General features: G+C 35.5%; 1 protein-coding gene across 3 annotated transcripts; it reads right to left on the bottom strand.

The window, feature by feature from the left end:
- Window positions 1–8537: 8537 nt before the first annotated feature.
- Window positions 8538–19485, bottom strand: LOC110795817 (pentatricopeptide repeat-containing protein At3g06920). Of its 3 annotated transcripts, none has more exons than XM_022000844.2 (5): window positions 19180–19485; window positions 18216–18312; window positions 14991–17876; window positions 14776–14884; window positions 8538–8899 (listed from the first exon to the last, which is right to left on the bottom strand). In XM_022000844.2, exons 2-3 carry the CDS (start codon window positions 18232–18234, stop codon window positions 15202–15204), a joined length of 2694 nt encoding a protein of 897 aa, XP_021856536.2. In that variant the 5' UTR covers window positions 18235–18312; window positions 19180–19485; the 3' UTR covers window positions 8538–8899; window positions 14776–14884; window positions 14991–15201. The 3 variants fall into 3 exon arrangements, with proteins under 3 accessions (XP_021856536.2, XP_021856537.2, XP_056684017.1); XM_022000845.2 differs by having other exon boundaries at window positions 18216–18297; XM_056828039.1 differs by lacking the exon at window positions 8538–8899 and adding an exon at window positions 13011–13285 and having other exon boundaries at window positions 18216–18297.
- Window positions 19486–20135: the final 650 nt, after the last annotated feature.

The raw sequence follows: 20135 nt of genomic DNA, 5'->3' as shown, positions 1-20135 counted from the left end.
ATTAGTAGAAGTGTTTAAGTCCCCAAAGGGGCCGTGGTTTTTTCCTCTCTATTGGGCCTAGAGAGTTTTCCACGCTAAATTGTGTTTGCTCTATTTTGCTGTTTCTGTTCCTTATCGCATATAATTTTATAAAACTGCAAAAATCAATTCACCCCCCTCTTGTGAAACTCCACGAAACTAACACATACGTACTATGGATTACAACTACAATCAACTTCGTTTGTTAAGGGACAACTAATTAACCTATTTCTAACATCACCAAGCATAAGCTGCAACTACTAATTAACCTATTTCTAACATCACCAAGCATAAGCTGCAACCATTGATCGATGTAAGTATTTAAACTATTATCATACTCCTCCAACAACGACTTACAGAAATTGACAAAACTAACTTTGCAGTTAACACAAAACACGGGTTAAAGGGCCCGAATACGGTGCCGGGGCCGGAGATTCGATATGATGTGGCAAACGCCGGTTGCCCGTCGTCGTCAAGGTCACGATTGATCAGTCGTACTATCTCGTGGTGGATCAAATATAATTCCAGTTTTCGGCGATTAGAGTGTTCGTGAGGGCAACTAATCTCTAACATATTTATATTTTCCATGCTAGATAAACAAACTACTCTTTATCTCGGTTTTTATAGAGGAGAGAATCACTACCAGTTTTGCATAATCGTGATTTTAAGCTTGGAGAGGAGGTGGGATTTATAAACAAAAATTTACTTTTTCCTAATCCCACTGTAATTAGGGTTTTTTTTAATGGGCGCTACTTGATTTTAAACTATTTAAATTCTTAAGTACTCCCCCCGTCTCGGAATATACGCACCGGTTTGAGTCGATACGCTTGCCAATGCACAATTTTGACCACCAATATCTTTAACTACATATTATAAAAACTTATGAAATATTAATATTTTGAAAATATATGTTAAGATGAAGCCAACAATATATTATATGCTAACTTTTGTTTTCATATACTAGAAATAAAATAGGGTCAAAATGAATTATGTGAATAGTGCAAAAAGTCAAACCGGTGCGTGTATTCCGAGACGGAGGGAGTATGATATACGACAAAACTGGTATCTCTATCTATCTATCTCCAGATTCACAAACGAAAATAATCTTCCAAATTATTTACAGTACATAAGAAAAAACATATTCATGTGATCTTGTTAGTTCATCTCAATTATTAATTTGATAATATCAAAATATTATATTTTTTTGTTAATGTATAATCAGATATATGAATGATACAAATTGTGTATTGAAAAATGTGAAAAGTGAAAATTGTAACATGAATATGGAACGGAGGCACTACAAATTAACCAAAACATATTACTCCGAAAAAGTTATTTCCTCCATTTCTTTTTGTTCTTTACATTTCCTTTTTTGGTATCTCGAAATGTTCTTTACATTTCCTTTTATATTATCACTTAAATGCTTTAATATTGTATCAAAATTTGTTTTCACTAATTATTTTAACATTTAATTCATTGGGTCATTTAATCTCTCATACTTTTCTATTAGAACATTTAATTTTTCTCATTTTTCCAATATCATAATTTTGATAAAAGTGAAAACATTATAAATAAATGTCATTTTCGGCCACACATAAAGAACATAAAGAAACGGAGAGAGTATCAAATATTAGATACTCCGTAGAAGTTACCACAATCTACAATAAACTTATTGTACACCTAGTGTGTTACCAATTAGACAGTTTTGCTATATAATTTTAATAACTGTTTCCCCAAAAAATAAAATTATGACACCGAGTAAAGATCTTATTCAAAAACAATTTCAATCTAAATAACATAATTATCATTTGGCATTAAAGAAAAACATACCCCTGTCCCAAATTTGATGAAGGAAATACAGCTTAACAGATGAATCGCATATGCTTAGCAAGAATAAGCAACGAAATTTCTATAAATAGATAAACTCATTTCATGTGGTTGCAAATTACAAAACCAAGATTAAGATAGCAAGCAATTATATAAACCTAATAAAGAGGAGAAATTAAATTAAATTAAATTAAATAGACGATTTGTTACAATGTTATTCTTACACTTGCAGGGTTATTACCAATTCTACACTTCAAGGACCAACTCACTATTGCCTGGTAGAACCTATCATAAAGATGAAAGAGGCCATGAAATGCGCAATTTAGAAGGTGGACCATGGTGCACATAGAGCATGGTGCACCTTAAGAACATTAGTATGTAATTAAAAAAACATCTGGTTACGTAAAAAGAACATGGACATATATTTTTTTATTATTTTCAATAAATTCATTAAGTCTGCAAGTGTTGTTCAAACATAATTTGGCTGTGTTCATGTTACTTGCTTTAGCTTACAAGACATGACGTGTTCAGATCGTGCTCTCAAGTCTTGCCAAAAGACTACCACCTTATGCAACATGAGATGTCCTGAAAATTCCAGAACAACGTGTTCCTTTTCTTAGTTTTTAGCAGATGCTTGGAAATAGGATATGCTACATATTCAGATATTAATTATGTAAAGATGAACATTTACGGTGTTTTAGATTGTTAAATTCTAATCTTCTCGAATAGAAAACATACTTACTAGTTACTACTGGGGCAAGTCAGACTACACCAGGATTTTGCAAAGAATTGACAACATCATCAGAAACTATGTCAATACTTTCACCTCAGCAATCAAATGTTCAAATTGCAATGTCTAACAGCAGAATGACTATGGATAATAGCCACGGACAAGGGCAAGGGAACTAGACAGACAACACTAAACATCTGTAAAAAAAAGTTAAAACAAAGATATTGTTGTGAAATAGGGAGAAAGAGACAGAGAAATTGGGAGAGAACAACGATATGTTTTATTCCATGAACAACAGGGTATATATACATACAATATAATAGGGTTTGTTTGGAGAACAATAAACCCTAGATCTAAAATATTCCAGAAATATACTAGGGGTATAATGGGCATCCACATAATATTTCCTAACACTCCCCCTTGGATGTCCATTATTGAAGATTATGCCTCGTTAAAAACCTTACTTGGAAAACCACGTGGGATAAAAACCTAGTGAAGGAAAAAGAGTACATCGCTCTTCATAATACGCTTGAAATGTTGCCTCATTAAAAACCTTACCAGGAAAACCCAGTGGGACAAGACCTTAGTTAAGGGAAAAAGAGTGCAACGCGTATTTCTCCCCCTGATGAATACATCAATTGAGATCTTTTGTGCAATCCATCCAATATTGTTGAGTAGCTTCTCAAATGTTGTAGCATGAAGTTCCTTGAAAATTGATTCTCCAAAGTTTAACTTGAATCTCCAATTCTCCACTTGAACAAATGAAGTGAATATCTTTATCACGAATGCTTTGAAAATAAGACCTGTAAGATCATTTGTTTTTCTCTTTCTCATTCGATACGTTTGTTTTCGAGTTTCTCAATAGCATAATATTTTAGCTTCACCTTAGATAGATGCATTTTCTTGTACAAAACTTATTCATACATATTGGACATATATACCTTCTTCTGGAGGTCATAAATGGTAGTTTTCAATCAATAATGATCAAAATTTCTTTGGTCATGAAAATACATGATAAATAATAATATCATCGTCCAACTTGGAGGTATAAATATAGCTAATAATGTTATTTATGGTTCTTCTGGACCATGACATAATATCCATTGGAAGGACATTACATACTTTTATCTTATATTTTAAGATGATTCATATTTGTACAAGAATTCTTTCATGAATAAATTAATATGTATATTTCAAAACTCTCAAGTACTCAAACTACTGGTTGAGACGACATTCCAAAAACACTCTTTTAGAGTTTTGATAATATCTCATCAATGTTGGGATGTTTGTATGCAAAACTCAAAAGGCTAGATGTTTAAGAACATCATGAATAAGTTCTTCAGGAACTTTTTTTATTTTCATGATTCATAACATACTATTAAATCAATATTATATTTCTTTTGCAACTACTAGCCCAATGAAGCAGGAATCTCATCTTATGAATTTGCATAAAGTTGCAAATCCGTCTTACCATTATTTGGATTCATATTTCACATACGACATCATAATAGTTTTGAAACATGTTATATGAAATTATAATTAGATAATTCTATATCATACCATGATAAAACATAAAACAAACTAAATGTATGATGAATGATGCATTTACCTATTAACTACATATGTATATGAATGTAGGACTCAAATGCAAAACACTGTACAGTGTGGATATTTCAAATCCATAATTTATTGGACTTCGGGCCCATGAGCTCATTTGATCATTATAGTTATGTCTACATCGAAACAGACATAGATTTACGATCCCTTATTCAAAATCCATTATTTCTCGCATATATATTATATTTCGGCTCCCTCATCTACCGGTATCATCAAAATTATTCAACATATATTTTGCATGCTATTTATCAATGATATCTGAATACTTATTCAATAGGTACCATTCATTTTTTCTCACGGGCCATCTATTATTGTTCAGATATCTATACCACTTCAAGGGTATTTCATACACTATATAATTAATAGTGTTTTCTTTATTTTCAAAAATATAATCAACTGCATTATCTTGCCATCCTTTTCATATAATCACTATATTGGAACCGTATAAATAATCTACACTTCAGGTGTAGAGATTTAAATAAATATTGGCAAGATATATATTTATCAACATTTACTATATGTAACATCGAACACTATGACTATCATAAACCTTTATGCCTTTGAACATATAACAATTTAACACAATCAAGTCATAGATATTTATGTCCAAACATACTTTGAGGACATAAAGTTGGCATTTACACTTACTCATATGGGGATCAGTTTATTATCTTTCTATTTTGCCAACTTATTCTTGCTCGTCTCCCCCTAAGTTGGGAAAATATTTTCAATATGTTATGGGGCATAAAAAATTTCACCAACTAAATAATACACTTTTCAACGCGTATTTTGATGAATATTACATACTTTTGTTCTCTTCTGGAGATCAACATTGATTATGGGGAGTAGATATAATATGCAGTTGTTTTCTTCATATTTTCTCGTTTCGTGCTGACGTATGATTGCCCCGATCAAGAGATTTATGCTGTTTATTTATGATACTTAAATCAATCACAAAATACTTGTAAACTTATTGGTGATCTTCAAGTCACCTACTATCATTCTGGTAAACTTCAGGTCACTTACTATCATGGTGAACTTCAAATCACCTATCATAATACAATTTTTCAAAATCATTAATATCTCTTGTATTTATTTTCTCAATCGATTCATTATAACTATTCGATTGAAATACAACTCAACCTCATCATTTTTGTCCTGCCTTTGGAATGTATACAACATATGAGGGAGTGTCAGCACATAAAATTTTATTTGATAAGAATTTTCAAATTCTCATAACGGGTGTTCTTAAACCCGGATGGCCTGGATTATCACATGATGCGTATATAATATCATATAAAATGTTTCATTCGATAATTGATGGTTATCTTCTCAAAGTGATCACTTTAATTATAGAATACTATAATTTGAACATATTGTGATGTGATATAACGACACAAACTGGTGTCTCAATTATAACGGCAAGACAATCTAAACAAAACTTATGGAAGATAGCTTGTACTCTTCAAGAGTATCTATTACAACTTTGGTACATATCACAAAAGTATACATCTTCAGAATGTAGTATATTACTCATGCTCATAGAGCGAGTCAATAAGACATGATCAAATATTTGTACCAAGTTTAACATATTGTATTATAATCCTGATCATATACTACTAATTTTATTATGTTGAGAGCTATTTCCCACTAATCCTTGCATGTATTCATGTATAAATTTGGTTTGGAGAGCGCTATAATGTTTTCTAGACATATATTTTCATACACCATGTTTATCTACAATTTATTCCCTTTTGATGGGTGCTAATAAAGCTCAACAAGATGCTTTGGTGTAATGGGCCAAACATTTGTTCATTTTCCTTTGCAACCAACCAAAAATATAAAATTTGTATTTTCTCATCATTAACTTTCACATGCTTTTCATCATTTACAATCTCACTTCTGGTGTGTATATGTGTATTTTGAAATCACATTTGTACTCATTTATTCACCCATGATTATACTATATTTTACTTTCACATTCTCGATCATGACTATTGACATTATCTTCATTATCTTTAGTCATACAATTTCTAATTCACTTCTGGGAATAGTTTACCTAATTGAACGTGATAATAATACTTTTCTTCAGGATTTCGTTATTTGTCTCATCCACCAAAAAGACAATATATAACTATTTAAAAACACTCTTAAATCTGTCTCAAAAATATCGTGCAGGACCACACTAGTTTCATGAAAGAAATGAAGGGTATCTTGACAACAAGATTTAGAAACTATTATAGTCTTCTAGGTCATATTTTCTTGTATTTCTCCAAAAGGTCTGCGGGCCTTTAATGGTCAAAACTCTAAACTTAAGTCGTGAACCTATTTTGACTTATAAACAACAGTCAAGGGTACATTCGCATTTTAACATATAACACCCTTGATAAATAATTTTCTTCAGGGGAGAGCAAGACCACATATTTAAGTTCTTCAATATTATCTAGTAAATTCTATTATAAATTCTACTTGTTTTAGTAGACCAATACCCTTTTTCTCCATAGCGGTAACATACATTGGTCAAGTATCATTTTTACTTGTTCTTGTTTGTTGGCATCTTTGTCCCACTTCTGGTGGGGATATGAGTTATTTAGAGAACCACCTTGGCCTCAAACTCGACCATATTCGTATCCACGCCCACGTCCATGACCACGTCCTCAACCACTTTTGTTGTGTGGTATTTTCTTTCCCATTATGAGATGTCACATTCGCTTAAGGGAATGTAGTAGGAACAGTTGGACGTGAATCTTAATTTTTTTTTAATCAATAGCTCGTTTTTTTTTCAACCACAAGGAGACAAGATATAAGTTCAAAATATTTCTTAATATCTTTTCACTGTATTGTGTCTGCAGGACAACTTATTTGAGTGAAAGTTAGAATAGGTTTTCTCCATCATTTTTTGCATCAATGATTTTCTCCCCACATAATTTCAACTGTGAAGTAATTCTGAACATAGCTGAGTTATATTGAGTTACAGACTTAAAGTCTTGTAGTCTTAAATGTAACCAGTCATATCGAATTTTAGGTAATATTGCAATTTTCCGGTGATCTAGATTATTCCAAATGACTTGTGGATCTTTTACAGTCAAAAACTCAATTTTAAGACCACTGTGTCTTTGCCTTGTTTTGACTTGTTCATATATTTACTCATTTGATTGTACCACCAAATTCCTTTGCATCTAGGTGAATTTCATCATCTAACATCCAAGACAAATAGTTCTTTTCAGTAATATTAAGGGGAACAAGTTCAAAAATTGTAAAGTTCCATATAATTCACTATACAAAAACTACTCAATAGGAGATTTAGTGTAATGATTTGGCTCAAACTCATTGAAAAAAAATACTACTTGTACTAAAATTTATCTAAGGGCATGATACAGTGAAGACAAATGCATTATAGCTTTTCCACAAAAATTGCTAACAAATTTTAAATTTGGCTATGAACTTGGTATATTAACCTTATGAAAATTGGTAATAAAAGTGACATACTATTTGCCAAAAATCAAGATTGGAAATTAATCAAAGAGAGATTAATCATGATAAACTTAAACAACATAATATGTCATCATTATCCCAAAATACCATAAAAACATACATTTGCGAGACAAGACACTTATATGCATGAAAAGAAAACAAAATCAATACTTCGTATATGACAGATAGAATATCATCAAAACATGTTGAAATTGCAACATTAGACATCAATACATGATAAATTAATAAAGTTTAATTGTTATTACTCTCATAAAGTCAACAAATCCTTCAACCATAATAGCAAACCACCGAGTAAAATTGCGGCACAAATAAAATATTTAAAGAACCAAAATATATGATTGAAATCAATCAAAACAACTCCGCAAATGTAAACTAACACAAATCCAATATAGTTATCAAAAGGTAACTGATGAGTGACATACAAATCCAATATACAAATCCAATATAGTTATCAAAAGTATAAACAATCGTGCCGCAAAAACACATTAAATCCCGTAATCGCAAACAAAGAAACTACTACGAGAAAAAAATATGTATTGCCGCATTGAAGATAGTTACATAGCAAGCAAATAAAAATCTGTGTGTTAAACAAGGGGAAAATGCCACAAGCAAAGTAAAATTTTAAACTTAATTAGAATATAGAGTTGACTTACCGATTGTGGAGATCTATTCGCAATCGGTTGGAAAGAAAAATAGAGTTTATAATAGCATAGGATTCCAGAAGTATCTTATAAAAATTGGCGAGATATGGTTATGGTTTGCAATTTGATAGACCTAGTTAATTAAATCAATAGGGTAGATCTATGGTGCTGATAACGTGTTGTGAAATAGAGAGAAAGAGACAGAGAAATTGGGAGAGAACAACGATATGTTTTATTCCATGAACAACAGGGTATATATACATACAATATAATAGGGTTTGCTTGGAGAACAATAAACCCTAGATCTAGAATATTCCAGAAATATACTAGTGGTATAATGGGATCCACATAATATTTCATAACAGATATTTAATTGAAAACTATTCCACGTAAAATTTATCCCAGAAAATTATTTTTTTGAACTACGAATAAAAATAATATATTACCCAAAGCTCACCTGGCTATTTTTACAAAGTCGCAGATTGTTGTAAAGACATGACAAGCCTTGTGCAATACCCCAATGATTGTTTTGAAGTCTATGTCCAAGGGCAAAATTGATGAAGGCAGACCCCTGCAATGGAAGCTAGATACATCATTCACCAATATATCACATTGATAAGATTCAGCTATCATTCAACTCATTACATATAACATAACAACACAACTATTGGTCAGAAAACTCTGGCATTTGTTTATAGATTCCAAGTATTCCCTTTCATACACTTGGTATTGACTGATCATTATAAACTCATTCCTAGATATAATCATGGATGACTGGGTGGCACTATATACGTCTGTCACCCTCACATTTGATGCAGGAACTTATCAAGTATTATTCTTAGAGAGCCAAGCTCTAAATTTAAAGGCAGATGAATAGCAATAACAATACGGAGCATCAAACTAATCACGAATCATGGAGAAACGTTAAGCAATTTCACGGCTTTCAACTCGAAAGCTTGACACAGATGAACTAGGAAAATGATATAATTGTAAATTTGCCATGCTACTCATGCCAAAGGCCCAAAACATAGCCCACGTGTTAGAATCCAACCTTCCTTTACTTGTATTTCTCCTTTCTATTGCTTTCTAGGATCTTTCTAATAGTTTTCTAGGCTTTAGGAAGAATTATTATGTTACTGTAATTCCAGTGTTCACTGGCAAAATTTAGCTAATTCAAAATAAACCTCTATGAGGGGTATGACTCAGTACCTCTCATCAGAAGTTGCCTTTGCTTAATTCATGTATTGTTGCTAGCCTTTATAGATATTGTGCTGTCGCATGCTTTTAAGCTTTCCAAGACCCATCAAAGTCCCTTGCAAAACAGATACACTCTCGTCGTCGGTCCCGCTTGTGCCTACTGTGCGCACACAAGCGTCCCGATCGACCCTCGACCCTCGCTCTTGTCGCCAATAGGCAAGAGTGCCCATTCTAAAGCAGACACCCGCTCGTGCCGCGAGCCTTGAGATTCACTTTCCGCACAAGGCTTGCGCCCTTGCCGCCCCATAGGCAAGAGCGCGCCGCACGGATCCGGTGCCAAAACACTCGGACCGTGACACCACGTCAGGAACCAGTGGTGGAACTGAAGTAACAAAACTAAGGTGATCTCCATCTAGCTATTTCCAAATTTGCACATACTTCCATTTCACTCTTTATCTTCCTTTGTAAATCGGTTCCAGATGTCAATTCTACTTCAATTCTTAGAAAACGGCTTGCTAATTTTACTCTTCAGACAAAACAGTCTCGCGTATTTTACTTGTCCCACATGTTTTCCTTACAAGTAGGCATTTCATAAAACCACAATTTATCCTGCTAGAACATTGCAAATCACAATATCTATCTTGCATTCGCAAATTTCAATCTTCTCTAGATTGAATGTGATATAATCGAAAGAAACAATTAACACGTGATAAATTCTGGTTCGTGAAAAATACTCCTTAGCATTGATTTTATATAAATTGTTATCAGGAAATAATTATTCAAAAATCTTTTTATATGTGAAAATATTTCATTAAAAGCTTCAGGAAAGGAAATGCTCCGTACACAAGAAGGACAAGGTGTCCTTAGAAATAAACTTCAAATAAAATACATAAATTAACCAATTCCTCCGTATTTCCCCTGTAGAATAATTTGGGCAAGTAGTAGCCCCCTTAGCCCACAAAGAAGCTTATAAAGTCAATTTATCCAATAACAACCATGCCGGACAGGCTGGCAGCAATAAAGGTCGTACCCAGTGCACAAGGCTTCCGCTATGTACGACAGGGTATGGGGAAGGTCCAAATGTACATGGACTTCCCTTTATAAAATCGGTCATTCCTTCCCCGCCAAACACACTGCATTTTGCCAAAGCAACTTCTTCTCCCTCTCCCTAGCAAACCCCAAAAATCGAATCTCTAACCACTCTTTAATATTTGAAGAGCACACCCAAGTTGTACACTGCAGAAAAGTCTCTCCACGGATAGCTAGCTTGTTCATAGTGAAGGAAAACATATGAGCAAGACACACCATTTGCTCAACAAACCAAGCAAACACCCGGTAAGATAGCGTACTTCAGCATATGCTTTTGTAACACATCATTCGTCACTATCCTTCCCAAAGCTAGCATCCAACAAAAAGCTTTCACCATAAGAGGGACATTTGCTTTCCAAATGAAATTCACTAATGAAAATGCAGGATATTTAGAAGGATGATTCAAACAGATAAGGAAAGACCCGATGAATCTCCCAACCACAATCTAGAATAAGCCACGTCCATTAAATGAACAGGCAAGAGGACATACAAAGAAAAGAATTCCTATATCTCTAGGTCATGGGGCGGTCGCCTGAAATGTAAGTCCAATGCACTCCCATGGCACGGAGTGATAGAGCACTGTGAAGCGTAGGTGAGCAGAAAGGTCGTGGAAAGCGGGCACTAAAAGGCTGCTATACAATTATATACAATCCAAACATCTACCCAGCATCGAACTCGCCTACCATTCCCTTTCTTGATCCCCAAAAGAGTAACTAGAGAAGCCCCTTGTGAAATAAATTTCAAAGGGCAATTGTGAGTCTCCCAAATATTACTTTGAACAGCCAACCCGTTTTCACATAATCCGTACTTAGACTTGATGACCCTGTACCACAAAGCCTGTACTCAAGAGGAAACCCTCACCATCATATTCCTAAAGAAACATTTTTAATCCACCTTTCCAAATACCAATCCTCCCTCGGCCTTAGGACGACACACCAAATCCCAGCTAACAAGATTACTCCTCCTTTCCTCCGGACACACAAAAAAAAAATATATCAATCCACCTTTCCAAATGGCAATCTTCCCCAGCCTCAAACCACACAAAAAGTAAAAAAAATACCCACGTCATACTCTCGGGTTCTGAAGATTCTTACATCGCCAAAATACAGTTGTACACTAATATACGTTGCTAAGAAGCAATATATAGGCAGCCTTTTGATCTCTTATTTCAGGGAAGTTTGAGAAGTGGAGAAACAAAAGAAGAGCAGTGGAGGAGAGAGAGAAAGAGAGAGAGAGAGAGAGAGAAGATCTTCCAGTTAGAGAGGAAAGGCCAAGAGAGAGAGAGAGAAGATCTTCCAGTTAGAGAGGAAAGGCCATAAGCCCATAAGTAATCCTGCCCATGTTCGCAACAGAAGAACATAAGAAGAAAGCTACCGCAAGGGGGAGAAAAATGCTGAAAAGCATATTTGCAGCCGATTCTATGACAGACAAGAGACATAAACTTCAGAAGAGAAAGCAGTGGTAATAGTACACAACGATCAATAAAGCATACCGACTGCAGAAGGATCAGTCTGTAACATAGATTCCTAAAGATATACAGAACAATCAGTATGTCTGCAAAGGTGCTTTTGCATCAGTAAATCCGTCGCATGAATACAAGTGAATAAAGAATAGCCTCTACTCAAACATAGCCAACAGAATAATTGACAACATAAGAACCAAACAAAAATTTGTGAAGTATTTTTTTCTCATATTTGATTGATGAACCTGAAAAAGTCACCAATAACATTGACTTGTTGCAGTTTCTACCGTATGAAGACCATACACAAAACTAGCCTTGAATTGCACCGAGGGATGGGCCCTGAAGCGAAGGACGGGAACGTGTATCGATCCTAATGACACTTTACCTGCCATACTCCTAATAATAAAAAGAAAAAGCCCCATGATCTATTAGCATAAGGTACACAAGTGAATGCATATTTGTGCCCATAGATTAAAATATTGGTAATATTCTTCATTCACAACTGTAGAGGACCGCCCACATCAGCAAAACTAGAACATGGTCCTAAAATGAAGAAACCTATTCGCGTTTTAGTTCACGAGGATGCGAAAGTACTATATGCGACACTCAGAGACGTTTTCCCTAGGCTAACCACGAGAAGAAAAAAATATAATCAAATTGAACAACTGAACATTAAAAACATGAAGCTGTTCACTATCACAGATGATTACTGACTCCTCGTAGTTCAGACTTGCAGTTAAGGAACACTTTCCTATCTTGACAGGTTATCAAGATGGGCCATGCTCAGAAGACTCAAATGTTGAGGTTTCTGCTATATCCTTCTTGTAGGTTGGATGCCTAATATAAACTCAAAAGTAAAGCACCCTCACCACTTGGCTGGTGCTTATGGTTTTAAGCTACATATGGGCTAATATAGGACTCTATGAAATTGGTAGGACTTGTACAGGATGTAGTTACCCTGTTCAAGAAAAGGAAAACACTGATAAAGACAATTTCCACAATACAGTCTCAGGTAGGTGGTGAATCCTCTGTAAATACTACAGTCAATTATACAAATGATGAGAAGTTCATGCAAGAGCATTGCACAGAGGTTATAGCAGCAGCAGCAAGCAAGCCAGCAATGCTGCCAATAGGTAGTTCTCTGGAAGCTAAGATACATGCAGCCTTATGCTCTTATCCTAATTGAGGGAACACCTCCCTTTTGCGATACTGCAAGGTAGAGAAAACAAAAACAAAAAAACTAGTTGCAATATGAACTTTGTCTATATGACATGTCTAGAATTTTAAGTTTGGTATTTCACCAAGAAAAACAGAATTTGCAAGTTTCAGCCTTGCAATGTAAAACAACTGCATTCGGGAAAGACAGTTTTACTAAATAGATGCGAAAATCTAAACATTTAATTATACAGAACAATAATAATCTAGTATAACTTCCATAATTAACAGGGTTAAAAGAGGTCTGAAAAAATGCAACCTTATCCTTGGCAGACTAAACTAGTACACAAGCTATTCATAAAAGTCAAATAGAACTTTTTGCAGCAAAAGTAAATCTCAGGAACTCATATCAAGTTGTCAGCAGAATAAACTTAAAAACTTGAAATTCTAATAATTCCAAAACTCAAGTGTTAAGATGCATTCAACAAGAATAAGTAATAACGGAAGCCCACAGAAAAACAAACTATGGTACAACAATAGTAATGAAACCTGAATCCCAATGATGGGGTCAGCTAAATGAACCAAGATTTTTTATCTTCTTTTGATCGTCAACAACCTCTCCCTCCATATCTTTTATCAAGTGTTATATGCTCCTCTATACTCAACCTCTTTTTTCCATTCAACTCCTTCCATCCCAGTCATCTTCAGTCTCCCTAGGCTTCTTCTAAGATCCTTGATCAACCCTCTACTTCTTTTCTGGTGCATTTTCTAATCTCTGTGTCACAAGTCCACCAGCATATTCGGTTCTCCATTATTTTATCCTCAATAACTCTAACTTTCCTCCTAATATCGTCATTTTTAATTATACCCTTGAAGGAGTTCCCACACAACCATCTCAACAAATGCGTCTCTGCTACTCCCATCTTCTTAATATGATCTTTACTACTCTCATCTTCTCACACAGGTAATCTCAACCTTTGATACAACAGATGAAGAGATTCATTCATTCAAGAGAAGAAGTAAAAAGCAACTCAATGCATCCTCAACAAAAATAGCCCACAAATCAATAAGCTCATAAATACTTCTACCTTAATCTCCCACAAAACGTGATAAAGGAAGGAGAAACACAGGAATCAAAACAGCCAAATTAATCCCAAAACACGAAATAACCCAAAGTAGTAGCCGAGACTAATATACTAAAATACTACCTCCATTTCACAATACTTGCACCGTTTCTTTTTGCACAATAATCAATGAAGTGGGAAATGGTTGAAGTTGGACATTTTAGCCCATTTGATTAGAGGAAAGAGAAAATCAGAAAAAGAAAATCTGCCTTATAAAGTGAAAAAAGAAAGGGTAATTACGACAATTCACCCAAAATAAGTTACTAAAAAGGGAGATGATGCAAGTATTGTGAAACATCCCAAAAAGGAATAAGATGCAAGTATTGTGAAACGGAGGTAGTATAAAGAACAACACTTTTTTATGAAGTGATGAGAATATGGTTTACACAAGTGACAGTAGATTAGCATTTAGAAACTTACCTAATATTGCAATATCTGAAAAATAACACGTGCTGGAAAACAAGGGGTGTCCTAATTTTGCGGCACTGCAATCTCCAAGAAAATCCGACGTACATTGTTGTCAACGTAGCTGCAATGCACAGAAAACGAATCAGGGAAAGAAACAAAGTAAAAACAAATTTTGTTTTATTTCATCGAAAAGAACAAAGGAAGTAGGGAAGAGAGAAAGAACTAGCCTTCAAGAAGCACGTTTGGATACAGAGGATGATGAAAGTTTAGGAAGGAGAAATTATGTATAAAGAAAAGAAGAGAAGCTTGATGTACAGAGACGGAAGAGGTAACCCATTGCGAGAACTTAGTTGCCAGACCTAAGACTCATAGTTCACCATGCTTCACAGAGCTTGGCTAATCCTCATCCTCAACAGCTGCTACCCAGTAAAATTTTTATCAAAAAGATCTTGAAGCATGCTTTGCTTTTGCTGTTTCCTTCAGAATGGCACCCACAAATCCTGCCTGTTCGAGACATTCAGCACGGTGCAATGCATCTAAGAGAACAACACAAGTTTTAGAATGAATATCAAATCCTCTCTGCCGAGCTTCTTCAAAAAGCAAGTATGCATCTAAACCCCTATTTGCAATGCTTAGCCCCTCTATTGTAGCATTATAACAGGCTGAATCAAGTCTGCCTCCCTTTTCTTTAAACTTCTTGAAAAGCGCATAAGCTTCTGTTACATTGCCAGCCTTTGCAAGTCCACATATCATGGTAGTGTAGGTCACTGCATTTGGTTCAAGTCCTTGCTTTTTCATATCCTGAAGAAATACAAATGCCTTGTTGAATTTACGGACACGACAAAGACCATCAATAAGAATGCTATAAGTGAAAGCATTTGGAGTGCATTTCAAATCCTTCATCGACTGGAAACAGACAAGGGCTTCATTGATCTCCTCTGCCTTAGTCAGTGCATTAAGCAGAGAATTCCATGTGTATACATTAGGTGTCAAGCCATTTTGCATCATTTCTTCCATAATTAGATATGCTTCATCAATTCTACCAACTTTCCCAAAGCCGTCAATAAGGCTACTATAAACAGTAACATTCAAAGTGATCCCAATTGATTTAGCTTCTTCAAAGAGCATATATGCTTCATCAAGCCTGTCAATCTTTGCAAGCCCATCAATTACAGCACCATAAGTGACTACAGTGGGCACAACATGTTTTGCTCTCATTTCCTCCAGCAATTGGTAGGCCTTGTTCACCTTACCTGACTTGCAAAATCCGTCTATAATAATGTTGTATGCACGAGTATCCAATGTATAGCCTTGTTCCTTCATCGAGTAATATAGCTGATAGGTTTCACGTGCAAAACCTGCCTTAACAAGGCCATTTATCAATACTGAATAGCTCCGGATGTCTGGAACAAACCCTTTAGCCTTAATTTCCTCAAACAATGCTCTGCCTTTATCCACCTCACGGGCTTTAAAAACACAATCCATATAAGTATTAAAGAGTCTCAGGTCAGGAGAAACGCCATTACGAAGCATTTCCTTGTAAACCTTGTGACCATCTGCTGGCCTGCCAACATTGAAGAAATTCTTTATAAGGGACGTAAATACAACAGCGTTAGGAACATGGCCAGAATCCAACATCTTTTCATACAACCTGTATGCATCATCCACTCTACCACTGCGACCTAAACCATCTATTAAGGTACAAAATGTTACAGCATCCGGGGTGCAGAATTTATCACCCAGCCCTTCAAATATGGAACAAGCTTCATCAAGTTTATGGGCTTTACACAAACGATTGATCATAATGTTAACTGTTGTAACATGAGGAACAAAACCAGCTTCCCTCATGGAATCTTGTAGCTCAAAAGCAGCATCTGCGTTCCCTACACTGCATAGCATGTCGATGAGAAGATTATATGTTAAGAGGTTGGGCGCCGCATCTTTCTTCATGTCATTAAGTAACTTTAAAGCCTCTTCTACCTTCCCTTTCTTACCAAGGCAAGTAAGAATGCAGTTGTATGCAATTACACTTGGTATGGACCCCTTTTCCTTTTGCCTCTCCAGGAGCATATAAGCTTTATCAAACATTCCAGCTGAGCCGTAACCCATTATCATCGTGCTATATGCATATGCACATGGGACTTCACGACCATCTTCCATCTGATTAAAAAGCTCTTCTGCTTCATCGAGCCTATTAGCTTTACATAAAACCCCAATCATGCTGGTATATGTCACATCATCAGGCATAAAACCCTGTGCTTTCATTTCATGAAAGAATTTCCAGGCCATATCCACCTTTCCAAGCTTCCCAAAACAGTCAATGCATACATTATAAAGAACAATGTCTGCAACAAAAGCATTGTTTCTCATCTCATCTAGTAGAGAGAGAACAATATCTATTCTCCCTTCCCGAGCAAAAGCACGGATGACAGTAGTAAACAAATGTACATTAACCTCATAACCTAACTCTTGCATTTGTTGAAAGAGAGTAAGCACAAGGTCAGGTTTGCTAACCACGGAAAGAGAGCCTATAAGTGTTGTATAAGCTGAAAAGGCAGGTCGGAACTTGAACTTTCTCATAATTTGTATAAATTGGAAAGCCTCATCCAACAAATGCGATTTTACACAGCATAAAACAAATTCAATACATGTGTTATTTGATGGACCAAAAGCAGCATGACTCATCTCCTCCAATATCTCTTCAAGATTATGGAACTGTTTACTTCTAGCCATAATCATGAGGAGACTATTATATGCCTCGGGGCAATGCACTTGGTTAGTGCTCCTCTCAGTCCATCGAAAATAGTTTATGGCTGTATTCACATCCTTCAGCTTCTTTAAGACTGCAATAATCAGTCCTTGCTGAGGCTTTTCACTGACCCCATATAGAGCTGCTTCTATACCAGAGCCCCAAGCACCACTCTCCAAGATTTTGCACACACCTTCCACACCTTGGTTTGATTCCTGGACATATCCTGAGCTTCTGATGCTATCCAAACCAGGAGATGTAAAATCCCTGCACTCCTGCTCCGGATGTTTCCCATGCAAGGATGCAAATTTACTCTGAATGATATAGGATATACCACGCTTATAATCCGAATGAAGGATAATTCCTGTGAAGAATGAAGCAGATTAAAAGTTGGACAAGTGACAAAGAGAATTGCAGGAGCGGATTTCAAAGTCTACATAGATAATTCATTTAAAAAAAGTTAAGCTTTGAGTATAAAAAAACTTGCAGAACACCAAAAGAAGGAGAACAAGAGAAAATGTAGGATGGAAATCAAGAAATCCAAGCACAAGATTACAACTTTCTTCTGCAAGTCCTAGCAGCGCACAATGTGTGCAAGTTTATCCTACATAACTTTCCAGAGTATAGAATAAAGGTGCAGGATAAATAAAGAACAAGTTCTTTTATGCTTGAACTAATATTGTTGAGCTTTCAAGTTTTTTACCTGAAATACGGCATTGCATGGCTGCTTACTTATTCTTACAAGTATGAGTTGCTAGTTGCTACAGCGCCAAGTTTATTCCAACCTGAATCATTTGTATCTACAAATTAACACATATAAATTATTGATAGTAGCATCGATGCAGGGACCTGAGGCATGAAGTCTATGGGGTTAGGGGGAAGAGGAAATTTGAATTTGCGGGACAAAAGATGAAATACCACTAATGTGCAAACAATAAGCCTATGAACTACAAAAATTACATGAAATTTCAAATACAAATATAAATAGGATCAGAATAATGATAATATAAATGATTTCCACATTTAAAAAAGTAAAATTAATTGATAAAAATAGAAAGAACATTACTCCTCAATTATTAAAACAAACAAACCCGTAAAATTATTTAGCTGACTGTTTTCTCTATCTCCGGCCAATTGATTAATTAACAAAAGACTTTATAAGTAGCCTACGTTGTACATATCTCCACTGATAAATGTACTTGCTCCAAATTCCAAAAAGTCCCAATAGAGTTGTCAAACTTTCATTATGTATTTTCTGAAATTGTAAATTAGCTCTTCATGCTTGTTGGTGATTCTGCAATTGATAATAGTGGCAGCCCAAGTTTATGCCTCTTGCCAAACTTATAAATTATTACTGTGTTTTTTTGTTGTGCGAATTTGATAAATTTCAGTTTGCAGCAAGCCAAATTAACTAATGAAGGACATGTTTAAGAATTAAGAGGAACGAGCAAAGAACACATTGGCACAAGTCTGTGATTACACATTTACACTCCATTACTAGGATAATTATGAGATACATGTAAAAGGCAATTGCATAAATTAATTAATCAAAAAAGGAGCAAAAGATGCATCAACAAGACAACTGACAAATCTAAATTAAAAAAATTATACCCTAGTTATTCAAATAAAAAAGATAATACCCATCAAAATAGAGAATATAGACATACCTTGAGGTTGGAATAACCCCTAGGGTGCACGGAAACGCCAAAAAAATCACGATGTACCGTTTCCGAAACGTCCTGGAACGGGGAAACCGGGAAACGCGTTTCGGAACGCGCCAAAACCGTTCATCCCGGAAACGAATGGGAAACGAGATTTCAATCTAATATTCAAGTTTCCCAAGCAAACTTGCTAATTGTATGAAAGTTTTTCCGCCAGAAAACTGAAATTAGGTTGAAGAAGATATCAGTTGCTCTGTATTTCACACTTGCATAGCCCGCAATTTTTTTTGATGTACTCGGGTATAACCTGAGTTGGTTGTACCTAGACCTGGCAAAACCCCTTCCGAATGATCCGATCTATTATCCGATTTGACCCGAAATGACGATTCAAAATTAACCCGAAATCCAAATTTACCCGATCCGAAATTGATTTTAACCCGAAATGATCCGATGCCCGAATCGGCCCGAACCGAGTTCCATCCGAAGTAACCCGAACCAAAAATAACTGGAAATTTTGTCAAATCGAAATCGATCCGAACCGAAGATCCGAAACCGATCAGAACCGAAGAACAACTCAAATTTATCATTAGTTCAAACTAAATAACACAAGTTTTCTAACTTTTATTATTATTATTATTATTATTATTATGGGAAACCACCAAAACGTTACAAGCTTAACAAGCTACAAAGATCAAGTAAACTACAAGAAGTTGGTGGGGAGCCGAGATACAATCTGGGCCCCCACCCCTCTAGCTATGGCGAACCCGATCCTGCTGAAAATGTGGGCAGCTGCCCGTGCCCCTATGTCTTGAGCCCTGGAGTACGTCTGGACCCGCTTCAGCAACGAAACAGCCCCTTTCTCTAACTCCCCAAAAGAAGAGAAGGAAAAAGGAAAGAAACCGTAACCCAAAGCCCTACAACGTGCCGCATACTTAACCTGCTTCCGCTGCGCAGCAACCGCC

The sequence above is a fragment of the Spinacia oleracea genome, chromosome 5 (assembly GCF_020520425.1).
Source record: "Spinacia oleracea cultivar Varoflay chromosome 5, BTI_SOV_V1, whole genome shotgun sequence".
Taxonomy (NCBI): Eukaryota; Viridiplantae; Streptophyta; class Magnoliopsida; order Caryophyllales; family Amaranthaceae; genus Spinacia; species Spinacia oleracea.
Note: the sequence above shows the minus strand (reverse complement) of the source record. Positions and strands in the feature narration are given on the sequence as shown.